The 13,377-nt window shown below is 41.5% G+C and overlaps 1 protein-coding gene across 1 annotated transcript in view; it reads right to left on the bottom strand.

The window, feature by feature from the left end:
- LOC111963248 (regulator of G-protein signaling 6-like) overlaps positions 1 to 13,033 on the bottom strand; it is a 63,648-nt gene extending 50,615 nt beyond the window's left edge. The window contains 2 exon segments of the mRNA XM_023986558.2: positions 9,791 to 9,906; positions 12,569 to 13,033. Coding sequence (XP_023842326.1) covers positions 9,791 to 9,880 — 90 coding nt within the window. The 5' untranslated portion in view covers positions 9,881 to 9,906; positions 12,569 to 13,033.
- Positions 13,034 to 13,377: the final 344 nt, after the last annotated feature.

Genomic DNA, 13,377 nt, shown 5'->3' with positions numbered 1-13,377 from the left:
GAGAGAGAGAGAGAGAGAGAGAGAGAGAGAGAGAGAGAGAGAGAGAGAGTAAACAGTATGCTCGCCGATTCCATGATTCAAGCCATTCATTCTGCTGTGTAATATGTTGTAAAACATGAATTCTCATGTGCATTGAACTGTAATGACCTTTAGGTCTCAGATGGCTGGTAAAACATAACAGCTGGTTAAAATATTAGTAGCATCACTTGACTGTGACTATTATATCAGTTGGAGTATACTTTATATTTAAATCTTCTCATCCTAGGGATACAGGCTTAAAGCAGCCTGAATAGTCCATCCACCAAGCAAAAGASCGTTCACATTTAAAGCTACAATATGTAACTTTTTGGGCGACCTGACCAAATTCATATAGAAATGTGCRTTATAGATCTCATTGAAAGCAAGAATAAGAAGTGGTAGATCTGTTATATATGCGCTATATCTATGCTTCCCGTTCTTAAGTTTCATTTTGTGTCTTTTACTTTAGGTTTTGTACACCAACTTCAAACAGTTGAAATTACAATATTGTTGGTTAAGGAAAATATATTTCACAGCAGTTTAGATGATACAATGATTCTCTATACTATACTTGGTTGTTTTGCCACATAAACTGAAATTAGGTGAACTATTAACATTTTTGCAACCAGGAAATGGCGGAGTGGTTTCTGCATAGTGCAACTTTAAAAGAGCTGTATTTTTAAAAATAAATAAAAATACAGCTCTTTTAAAGTTGCACTATGCAGAAACCACTCCGCCATTTCCTGGTTGCAAAAATGTTTAAAGTTATTGGAACAATAACTTTAGGCAGGGTGCTGAATTGACTCATCAACTAGACCTCGGCAGGACTCATTTCAGTGTTAGTCCCTCACGATCAATATTTACACACTAACAATTGTTCAAGAAACATCTGTATTGGAGGTTTATAAGACCATGCAGAGCACATCTATACACTCACACTTCAGGTACAAATGGGGTAACAACATCCAAATCAAACAGAGATGAAACACAGAACCAACACTTGATTGTCTTTAGGCAGAGAGAAAGCATCCCATGAGTCCCCGGACAACAATAGTTGTGTATACAGCARGCCACTGCCACAGAGAAGAACCCAGAGTTAGAGCAGAGTCACAGAATAATGAGGGGGAGACACATTTGTCCTGGGGACTGGAGATCTGACTTGTCTATTAATAGTCTATTAATAATTGCATTTTCCAGCACAGCAGAGATCCTTGTCACAGGCTGGTTTTCACACAGCTCCCGCCACTTGCTTTAATTTGTCCTCCATGTATTGCCTTAAACATGCCAGACAGAGCAGACAAAACACACACAACGGGTAGGGGCCATTAAGCAGGACAGGTGTGTGTGTACGTGTGTACGTGTGTACATGTGTGTGCATGCATTACATATTGAGCTCTCTCACAGAGGTCTTGCAGCAATAAGGTGTGCCACAGTTATGGCATTGTTTTGCTTCAACAATTCCTCTCTGAGAGAAAATTACATTGAACAATTAAACAATAAGCCAGAGGAGGTGTGGTATATGGCCAATATACCACGGCTAAGGGTTGTTCTTAAGCACAACGCAATGCAGAGTGCCTGGACACAGCCCTTTAGCCGTGGTATATTGGCCATATACCACAACCCCCTGAGGTGCCTTATTGCTATTATAAACTGGTTACCAATGTAATTAGAGCAGTAAAAATAAATGTTTTGTCAGACCAGTGGTATACCACGGCTGTCAGCCAGTCAGCATTCAGGGCTTGAACCACCCAGTTTATAAGATACAATACAGCGCTGCCAAGACTAGACAGGATAAGCATTCTCCACTTTCTGTGTAGTCAGGCTTTCTGTAATGGGTAAATTCACAGTCAGTTTTGTCTAACTGCACATCCAGGTTAATATTATTGCAATTCGCTCTCAACAAAAGAAAGTCTCAGACATGGCCCTGAAGTCAATACATAGTCCTACCAATTACAGCTTCACAGCTACAGAGACTGGGGTGAAAACTCTGCATGATGATTTCATACCGTACCATTAGTGGGCTATACTGTGACTGGCCGTTGTTCTTTGCATTAGGATAATGCATTTCTTCCGGCTGAAGTGTGACCAGGCCTAGGGGACGACGGCAGCAGAGCATATTGATAACCATCTGGTCCTCCCTCAGCACCATCTCACACTGACTACACCAGGCTGCCTGCCCAGAGGGCCATTCAAATGCAGAGCAGCTGGGCTAGAGTACACCGCCACCTCAACCTCAACACTGCATCACACATCACATACCCAGCATCACACATACCTCAGCATCACACATACTCAGCATCACACACACATAGAATCAAAGATACAGAGCAATTAGAGATATGAAGCATTGGACRTACAGATAATCAGTGATAGAGGGAGTCTGTGGTGTTGTACCACCATCAGAAACACAGAAATTCAGAGATCTTGTAAGGTCTCTTTGATTCAAAGAAATCACTCATGTCTGTCTGTCTGGTCTGCGAGACTCTTGATATCTTTAGCATCTCAGACTGTCTATGCTACTCTATCATAGCTTCGCTTTCGCACAGGTACTTGTTCGTTTTCTTTTTTGTCAACGTACTTCTTCAGTGTCATTCATAAAGAAATGTCATTCATTGCTGCTGCTCGAATGGACTTCTTCTCTTCTCTCACTTCCTTGGCTTCTCTCTGAAGAATCTCAAGCGGGGCTAGACTCCTTCTTGTTTTACATTTGTATACACAGGGCATTAAATGTCTGCTCTGTAACAAGAAAAATTAATTTGAGTTCATAATATGCATGACACATTGCAAAAATACGATGCGTATTATGCATAAAACTGACAAAGTGTAATCATCTTTGTATGGGGTATGATGGCAGTTAGCTACTTTCTCTATGACCATTGGCTCAACTTACCAGAGGRCAAACATTTTGACTATTCTAGGTTAAGAACCTCATATTGCAGCTTATAGAGACCCCAACTGATGTATAAAACACTCTTAAAGCTATCTACTTTGATTTAGATACAAGTATCTTGAAACCTACAACACAATAAATTAATTTTGACTTGGTGAAAATCCTTTTTTGGAACCTAACTTGCTTACCGCTTTTTCAATGTGGTTTCATCCTTCACAGACTCCATTATAAATGTTGTGTATGGTTTCCTAGAAACAAGGGATGGCTCAACTAATCCTTTGGCTCAACTTACCCCTCTCTCCCATATATACTGTACAGTGCTTTCATAAACTGTTCATACCCCTTGACTTTTTCCACAWTTTGTTGAATTACAAAGTGGGATTRAAATTGATTTAATTGTAATTTATTTGTCAATGATCCACACAAAATACTCTGTAATTTCAAAGTGGAAGAACAATTACATTTTTTGTAAAAATATATACAGTACCAGTCAAARGTTTAGACACACCTACCCATTCAAGGGTTTTTCTTTATTTATACTATTTTCAACATTGTAGAATAATAGTGAAGACATCAAAACTATAAAATAACACATACAGAATCATGTAATAATCAAAAAAGTGTCAAACAAATCAAAATATATTTAATATTTTAGATTCTTCAAAGTAGCCACCCTTTGCCTTGATGACAACTTTGCACACTCTTGGCATTCTCTCAACCAGCTTCACCTGGAATGCTTTTCCAACAGTCTTGAAGGAGTTCCCACATATGCTGAGCACTTGTTGGTTGCTTTTCGTGCACTCTGCGATCCAACTCATCCCAAACCATCTCGATTGGGTTGAGGTCGGGTGATTGTGGAGGCCAGGTCATCTGATGCAGYACTCCATCACTCTCCTGCTTGGTCAAACAGCCCTTACATAGCCTGGAGGTGTGTTGGGTCATTGTCCTGTTGAAAAACAAATGATAGTCCCACTAAGAGCAAACCAGATGGGATGGCGTATCACTGYAGAATACTGTAGTAGCAATGCTGATTAAGTGTGCCTTGAATTCTAAATAAATAACTGACAGTGTAACCAGCAATGCACCMCCACACCCTCACATCTCCTCCTCCATTCTTCACGGTGAGAACCACACATGCAGAGATCATCCGTTCACCTACTCCGCGTCTCACTAAGACACGGTGGTTGGAACCAAAAATCKCAAATTTGGACTAATCAGACCAAAGGACAGATTTCCAGCGATCTAATGTCCATTGCTCGTGTTTCTTGGCCCAAGCAAGTCTCTTCTTATTATTGGTGTCCTTTAGTAGTGGTTTCTTTGCAGAAATTCGACCATTAAGGCCTGATTCACGCAGTCTCCTCTGAACAGTTGATGTTGAGATGTGTCTGTTACTTAAACTCTGTGAAGCATTTATTAGGGCTGCAATTTCTGAGGCTGGTAACTCTAATGAACTTATCCTCTACAGCAGCGGTAACTCTGGATCTTCCTTACCTGTGGCGGTCCTCATGAGAGACAGTTTCATCATAGCGCTTGATGGTTTTTGCGACTGCACTTGAATAAACTTTCAAAGTTCTTGACATTTTCCAGATTGACTGACCTTCATGTCTTAAAGTAATGATGGACTGTTGTTTCTCWTTGCTTATTTGMGCTGTTCTTGTCATAATATGGACTTGGTCTTTTACCAAATAGGGCTATTTTCTGTATACCAACCCTACCATGTTACAACACAGCTTAAACGCATTAATAAGGAAAGAAATTCCACAAATTAACGTTTAACAAGTCACAAATGTTAATTGAAATGCATTCCCGGCGACTACTTCATGAAGCTGGTTGAGAGAATGCCAATAGTTTGCAAAGCTGTCATCAAGGCRAAGGTTGGCTACTTTGAAGAATATCAAATATCAAATATATTTTTATTTGTTTAACACTTTTTTGGTTACTACMTGATTCCATGTGTTATTTCATCATTTTGATGTCTTCACTATCATTCTACAATGTATAACATAGTAAAAATAAAGAAAAACCCTGGAATGGGTAGGTSTGTCCAAACTTTTGACTGGTACTGTATATATKAAAAATAAAACATGAATATATCTTGATTAGATAAGTATTCAACCCCATGAGTCAATGTTTCACTATGATCAAAGGGATATTCAAGTTCATGCAACTTATTATGTGACTTGTTAAGCAAACGTTTGCTCCTGAACTGTTCGCCACTATGGCCTATTTATTGCCTTAACTCCCTTATCATACCTCATTTGCACACACTGTATATAGCCTTTTCTATTGTATTATTGACTGTATGTTTGTTTATTCCATGTGTAACTCCGTGTTGTTGTTTGTGTYGCACTGCTTTGCTTTATCTTGGCCAGGTCGCAGTTGTAAATGAGAATGTCACGACTCCCACCGAAGGTGGCTCCCCTGCCTGTTTGGGCGGTGCTCGGCGGTCGTCGTCGCCGGTCTACTAGCCGCTACCGATCCCTTTTTCCTTTTCTGTTGGTTTAGTCTTATTAGTTGCACCTGTTCCTTTTTGTGTTTCTTGATTTTTGTCTACTTAAACCTGTTAGGCCTGCTTAGGTTAGTGCGGGATTATTTGTTACTYTGTTGGTTGTGGATGTGTTTTCGTTTTTTTGTTTTCTCCGGACWGTTTGTCCTGTGTTTGGGCTGGTCAATGTTATGCGCCCTGTATTTGGCGTGACCGTTTGTGCCGGAGAATAAATCATTACATTTCAACGAACCCTCTGCTCTCTGCACCTGACTCCTACCCACCACTCCTAGTAAACCCTGACAGAGAACTTGTTCTCATCTAGCCTACCTGGTTAAATTAAAAAAAGTTGAAATAAAAATAACAAAGGGGTTGAATACTTATCGACTCAAGATATTTCAGCTTTTCAATTTTTGTTAATATGTACAAAATTTGAAAAACATAATTCCACTTTGACATTATTGGGTATTGTGTGTAGACCACTGMCAAAAAAACTAATTTTAATCCATTTTAAATTCAGGCAGTAAGACAACTATCACGACTCCCAACGAAGGTGGGTCCCCTGCCTGTTCGGGCGGCGCTCAGCGGTCGTCGTCGCCGRTCTACTAGCCGCCACCGATCCCTTTTTMMTTTTCGTTTAGTTTTGWCTTATTGGTTRCACCTGTWCCCTGTTTCGTTTCTTGATTTATGTCTATTTAAGCCTSTTAGGTCCGCCTAGGTTTGTGCGGGATTGTTACTCTGTTGGTTGTGGATGTGTTTTCGTGTTTGTTTTCTCCRGACTGTTTGGTCCTGTGTTTGGGCTGGTCTGTTTTATGCRCCCTGTATTTTGGCGTGACCGTTTTGTGCCGGAGAATAAATYATGATTTACCGAACCCTCTGCTCTCTGAGCCTGACTCCAACCCACCACTCCTAGTAAACTCTGACAACAACAAAATGTGGAAAAAGTCAAGAGGTGTGAATACWTTTTGAAGGCWCTTCAAGTAATATCCCTGTAAATCTGCTAATCCACAATAATCATCTGACTACTGTTGTTGTTGTTGGTGATTAAAATCTGAATATTCCTGCAGGCAGTTCCCTGTTCAACCAAAGCAGCAGGACTTGTGTAGCATAAGCTACCTGCCAGAACATAATGCTTCAAGTCGTAGAATTGAGAGGAATTACGTTTTAAAACGCTTACAGTGTCCACTGTAACATATAATCAATGGCACAGCCCAGGTGGTGTTCCACAACATGACAGCCCCTTGTAAAACATGTAAGATCCTGGGAAAACAACTTTCAATAAAACATTCAAAAGCATTTCCATGTAAACTCACAAAGTCCATTTCTATAGCATCAGTAGGCAATAGGACACCTGTTATCAGAGCAGAATGCCTGCAGCTCAAAGGGAGCTGAATAAGGAGCATGAAAAATACATTCATACAAACATGTGATTACTGAGGCCCTCATCGGGAAGCATTGGCAGCCCTCAGGCCAGGCAGCAATTTAGTGTCTGAATCAGAATACATCAGCCAGGAACAATCAGAGGCTGGAAAAGCCATCAGCAATCTATGGAGGGTGAATATTTATGAGAGTGAAGTGTGTCGGACAGCTACAGATGTAGGATCTTRAWATAAGCTAGTTTGATACAGCTGGAAAATAAGCCTGCAGCAACAGGAAATGTGAATTGTGTAGATTATAAATAGTKGGCATTTTTGTACGGTTTGATACCTTTTTATTAAGGGAAAAATCAGGTCTGAAATTTCAAAGTGGAAATTACAAACTTCAGAAGTCTTTTTAAACGTCAAATACACCACAAGGTATGTCCTACATTGTAGGAAAGTTCTCCTGCAATATGGTGATCAAATTAAGATCCTACATCTGTAGATGTCGTACTCTAGGAGCTAAAGATGTCTCCATTTGCTTCAATCTTCATTTCATTGCAAGGCTTCATTTGATCGCAAGGCTGCAGGCCCAGACGGCATCCCCAGTCGCGTCCTCAGAGCATGCGCAGACCAGCTGGCTGGTGTGTTTCCGGACATATTCAATCAATACTTATCCCAGGCTGCTGTTCCCACATGCTTCAAGAGGGCCGCCATTGTTCCTGTTCCCAAGAAAGCTAAGGTAACTGAGCTAAACGACTACCGCCCCGTAGCACTCACTTCCGTCATCATGAAGTGCTTTGAGAGACTAGTCAAGGACCATATCACCTCCACCCTACCTGACACCCTAGACCCACTCCAATTTGCTTACCGCCTCAATAGGTCCAAAGACGACGCAATCGCAACCACACTGCACACTGCCCTAACCCATCTGGACAAGAGGAATACCTATGTGAGAATGCTGTTCATCGACTACAGCTCAGCATTTAACACCATAGTACCCTCCAAACTCGTCATAAAACCTGGGTCTCGACCCCGCCCTGTGCAACTGGGTACTAGACTTCCTGACGGGCCGCCCCCAGGTGGTGAGGGTAGGTAACAACATCTCCACCCCGCTGATCCTCAACACTGRGGCCCCACAAGGGTGCATTCTGAGCCCTCTCCTGTACTCCCTGTTCACCCACGACTGCGTGGCCATGCACGCCTCCAACTCAATCATCAAGTTTGCAATTGACACTACAGTGGTAGGCTTGATTACCAACAACGACGAGAGGGGGTGAGCGCCTACAGGGAGGAGGTGAGGGCCCTCGGAGTGTGGTGTCAGGAAAATAACCTCAAACTCAATGTCAACAAAACATAGGAGATGATCGTGGACTTCAGGAAACAGCAGAGGGAGCACCCCCTCTATCCACATCGACGGGACAGTAGTGGAGAGGGTAGTAAGTTTTAAGTTCCTCGGCGTACACATCACAGACAAACTGAATTGGTCCACCCACACAGACAGCGTGGTGAAGAAGGCGCAGCAGCGCCTCTTCAACCTCAGGAGGCTGAAGAAATTTGGTTGTCACCAAAAGCACTCACAAACTTTTATAGATGCACAATCGAGAGCATCCTGTCGGGCTGTATCACCGCCTGGTACGGCAACTGCTCCGCCCACAACCGTAAGGCTCTCCAGAGGGTAGTGAGGTCTGCACAACGCATCACTGGGGGAAAACTACCTGCCCTCCAGGACACCTACACCACCCGATGTCACAGGAAGGCCATAAAGATCATCAAGGACAACAACCACCCGAGCCAATTGTTAGGTTAGATTACTCGTTGGTTATTACTGCATTGTCGGAATTAGAAGCACAAGCATTTCGCTACACTCGCATTAACATCTGCTAACCATGTGTATGTGACAAATACAATTTGATTYGATTTGATTGTGTCGTGTCTGACATGTAGAGCCACTGTCCAACATCTCTGTACGGCGTGTGACCACATTAAACCACATTAAACCTGCTAATGTTCTGACTGCTCATTCAGGTGGATAGGAGAAGTGGAGGCTTGAGGGCTAAGTGGTCATTCTAGGAACTGTATTTCAGCACTGAACAAGGCACAGGATCATGTCAACTCTTCATTATCATTATAATCATGCTCGGGGGACTTCAATCAGCTAAAAATGTTTTCTTGAACCATGTCATCATCCATCCTCTACTGACTCCATTTCTTTTATCAAATCATTTGTTTATCTCTCCCCACTATTAAATAGTCATTAGCAAAAATGACAAAAAATAACAGAATGGAATTGGATCTGTCAACTCTTTGCTTTAGTTTTTTCATCATCAGCACATTGAGACAGGTTTTTGAATGGGCCTGCCTGTGCCGAGTGGCTCCAGAGAGAGCAGACAAGCCCAACCCTGGAGGAACAGCTACTTCCTCTGAGTCCCACACTAYATCATTACCCATGGTGCAGCTCATCCTCTCCTTTTSTCTTCTCTCCTCTCCAATCAAATGACAGGCATTGAGACTCAAGTGCCTTAGGGATTGTATAATTACCCTTGACACATAAAGGACTTTTTCTCCCCCAAACCCAAACTGATGGAGAGCTTATTAAAACTTCAGAGGGCTGCAGAGTGCAGACAGTCTGCCGGGCTGCCAGAGGAAGGTTATTGTGGCCATTGTGGGTCCCGTCAGTGACTGTGTCTAAACCCACAGAGTTCTAAACCCACAGAGTTCTAAACCCACAGAGTTCTAAACCCACAGAGAGAGGGTTTAGAACATGTTCCATTACCTGCCATTGGATGTGGCTCTTCCTGTCATATTCATATGGTTCAGACATTGAGATGGAACTGTTCTAGACATTGGGAGAGAGATGTCAGGAACCACTGTGAGATTCATTACTGTACCAATCTACATCAGAAACAGGCAAATGATATCGCTCCATGTCTTTCAATGGATACCTACATTGGGTGCTTACTTATAGAGTCCGTACCTTCTTGTAAATTATAAAATTGTCCTATACCATGTTATATGGGCTGTCAGAGAAACACATACCTTTCTATAAACTATCATGTTGGGAGAGTCCTCCTCAGGATCTGTTGTCCCCACACCCTGTTGTCCCAGGTCTCTGGATGCCTCCGCCATGCCTGCTGTGTCCTAGGCTCAGGAGGCTGCATGGGTATAGAGAGACAGGAAGCAGAGGGGAGTTAGAGGAGAGGACCAACATCACTGTCAAAAACTATTCATCATATATATTCATTTATTCAGGTTGTCCAAATAGACAATTTTTGATAGTTCCTCACAGCAATGCATTCACTTGGTTCAGATATATTGGAAGAGTTTCATTCCAAAACACTGTATATCCATTTTCAGAAATGTTGGTAAATTAGATTTTGTTTTACAGAGAAACAAGTAGTACTGCTAGGTTTTACACAGTCAAATGTAACAAATAACAAAAAAAATTATAAAGAAATATTAAAATCATACATTATATATATTTGTTTTTATATAATTCAATACAGTCATWTGAGATCTGTACGTAAAACATTTACATTTGACATTTTTGTYATTCAGCAGATGCTCTTATCCGGAGCAACATACAGTAAATGCATTCATCTTAASATAGCTAGGTGAGACAACCAAATATCACAGTCAAATATACAGGWYACGAACATTACATTTCAGCTAGAAACACATAATTAAAATAAATGTCYATGAATAAAAAAATCGGAGAACAGTAATATTTTACACACACATGAAGGTACCAATAAGCAATCATAATGATGAAAAAAAACAAATGTGAAGATAAAAATCAATAATAATTTGCTCTTCTCTCAGGTGACAACACCTCTCAACACACAGCCCGATAACAAAGCCTTGGCAGTAATGCAGCACAGTGAAATGAATATGAACTAGCTAACTAAGCCAAGAAAAATGTCAAGCCTGTAAGTCAAAGTGGCAGAATTCCCTTGCAACAATAATGTATAATCGGGCATTGCACAGCATTCCACTGATTAGCTATAGATACTCAATGGTGTTCAGGACATGAATGAGTCAGGAACTGTAAATAGGAATGATAATAGGTAGATAGTGTGTTGTGCATATCAGCACTGACCTTGCTGATAACTTCTTTATTGAGGAAAAATKTACTTATTACGACTGTGATATGTAGTTGTCTCACCTAGCTGTCTTAAGATGAATGATGTCTGCTAAATGACTCAAATGTAAAYGTAAAATGTAGGTGATGTGCAATAAGCATGTTGCTGAATACACTAGGCCACTATAGTTAAAACCTTGACCATTTGCACAGCTAAGACACCATTAGCCACACAATGTGCTTCACCTTAGATCAGGCTTGCCAGTCCTGTGTACTCTCATGATATAAGGATTAAAATTCTACCGTAAGCGATTATACATGACCTCCATTCAATATCCATCCCACTACAGCTCTCTCTCTCTCTCCCTCCCTCTCTACAGGATGATTCATTCTGTTTAACTAAGGATTTTCATAACTTCACAAGGCTACAATCGTATCCACCTCCAGTTGAGTTATAGTGTGTATCAGATTGGTATAAGCATTTGTAATCATCCATCAGGCAGCGAAAAAGAGAGGATTACATAATTTGACACATTCATAATTTTGGAGTAGCCCTRCATAGAACAGACAGAGAGGATAAAGCTTCCAGGAACAGTTTTATATAAAAAAAGCCTTATCATACGCCTGACTGGGCTTTTCATTTTAATAACTATTTGTGTTCCACTACCGGAAAGTCTCATAGGTTATTGTGGTTTATCTGAAGGGAGGATACACCGTGTGTAAGACACACTACATTCTGAAACAGCAGGGYGCATGCTTTACAAAATGACATGAAATGAAATGTTCATATATAGTATGAATCAGTAAAACAACATTTTGTCAGAGAGCAGACACTGGTGAGTGAGTTTCAGTACAATTACATAATTGTGTCTTGAAGTGTGGCCACTTGCTGCATTGTAATCCACAACTAACAGACTATAATGGTGAGAGAATTGGATTGAGATTGAATACCTTCAATAGGCGACTAGCTGCACAGCACTAGACACGCACGTTTGTGTTGAGKATTTCATAGTAATGATTTCAACTGTTGAGCACATAAAGATCATTATGCTATGGAGCAGGAGGCAGTAATCATGCACATGATGGTACTATCAAGCCCCTTCTGATCCAGTGTTGTTATTGCCACCATGATGATGGATCGAGGAGCTGTCTGCAGCCCGCATTGATTAGCAGAATGTCTAAGTAACCAGGAGTTCATAAACTAAGTTTACATCATATCATTTGATCAATTTCTCCTACTATTTGACATTCTGTATGAATCATATGACACCTACAAGACAAGTCCYGTGGCAATAGCTCCTTTGCTATGGACAGCTAAAACCTGTAATTCATGGAAACAACTTACATTTCCAAAGCATGCAAATCTAACTTCACAGAACACTAGTCCCTTAGATGTCTGTGTTAGAGTTAACAGGATGGAACACAGACACTGACATAGCCATGCTCACAGACAGAGACAGCCCCAGAACTACAACAAGCAGATCAGCACACCGCTGGACAATATATCAAATAACTCCTGCATTCCCTCAAAAACAAACCGATTAACAAACCATTGACACTCACCATCTAATCCTATAGCCTCAACAGGAGACTCTGAGCTGTGGGGAAGAGTTGATGTACAACAGGCACAAAACAGACATGCAGTTGATCATGCACAGCCAATCCCCCTCACCCACACCAGCCTGCCAATACAATGCTCCTGACATCTCCCAACTAATGAAGCATTCATTCATTACCTTAGCAACAAAATAATGTCTTGTCCACTGCTCCCTGTTTTGCTGTCCTTATCAACAAGCAGCAGACAGGTTCATGATATAATTGGCAGGGGGGAAAGAAAAAAAGAGGGGATGAAAGCAGTGGAGCCGCGAGAGGGAGAGAGAGCGAGCAGCTGGTTGGTCACTGCAGTATTCCTTTATTCCTCCTGTTCTCCAGTCCTCTGCCTGCCATGGGAGGGAGCACGGAGTGGAGCGGAGCAGTCAGTCAGAGAGATCCTCGGCTCGAAAGTGTGCTCCTCTCTCCTCTCTCTCTAKCTGTGTGCGTGTGTCTGTGTGTGTGAGGGAGAGGGAGAGAGAATTAGAGAGGCAGATCGAGTTGGGAAAGGGGGAGGGATGGAGGAAGAGAAGATGAAGTGAAAAAGAGAGGGAGGAGAGAAAGACAGAGAAAAGAGAAAGCCTGAGTGAGAGAATGGTTGAGAGAGAAGAGATGAGATGGAGTGAGAGCAAGAGAGCTTTGGATGCTGGGGAGCAGAGAGAGCTGTACACACTGCAGCAGCGCCCACTGATGCTGAAAATAAGAATCATTCCATTAAGAGGACACTGAAATTGTAATAAAGGCCAAGTTACACTTTGACTGTACAGAGTGAATGTGAAATAAGCTCTTAGAGGAATAGAGATGGAGAGATAATGGAGACAATTAAATGTATAGGTTGTTAATCTACATTTTCATTAACATTTAATTGAAAGCCCATATTCTATACAAGACCGCACATAAATGAATGTACAAGTCAAAGGATACCGGTTTTTAAACGGTCTGATCTAAGACTTCA

Source organism: Salvelinus sp. IW2-2015, linkage group LG4q.2 (assembly GCF_002910315.2).
Source record: "Salvelinus sp. IW2-2015 linkage group LG4q.2, ASM291031v2, whole genome shotgun sequence".
Taxonomy (NCBI): domain Eukaryota; kingdom Metazoa; phylum Chordata; class Actinopteri; order Salmoniformes; family Salmonidae; genus Salvelinus; species Salvelinus sp. IW2-2015.
Note: the sequence above shows the minus strand (reverse complement) of the source record. Positions and strands in the feature narration are given on the sequence as shown.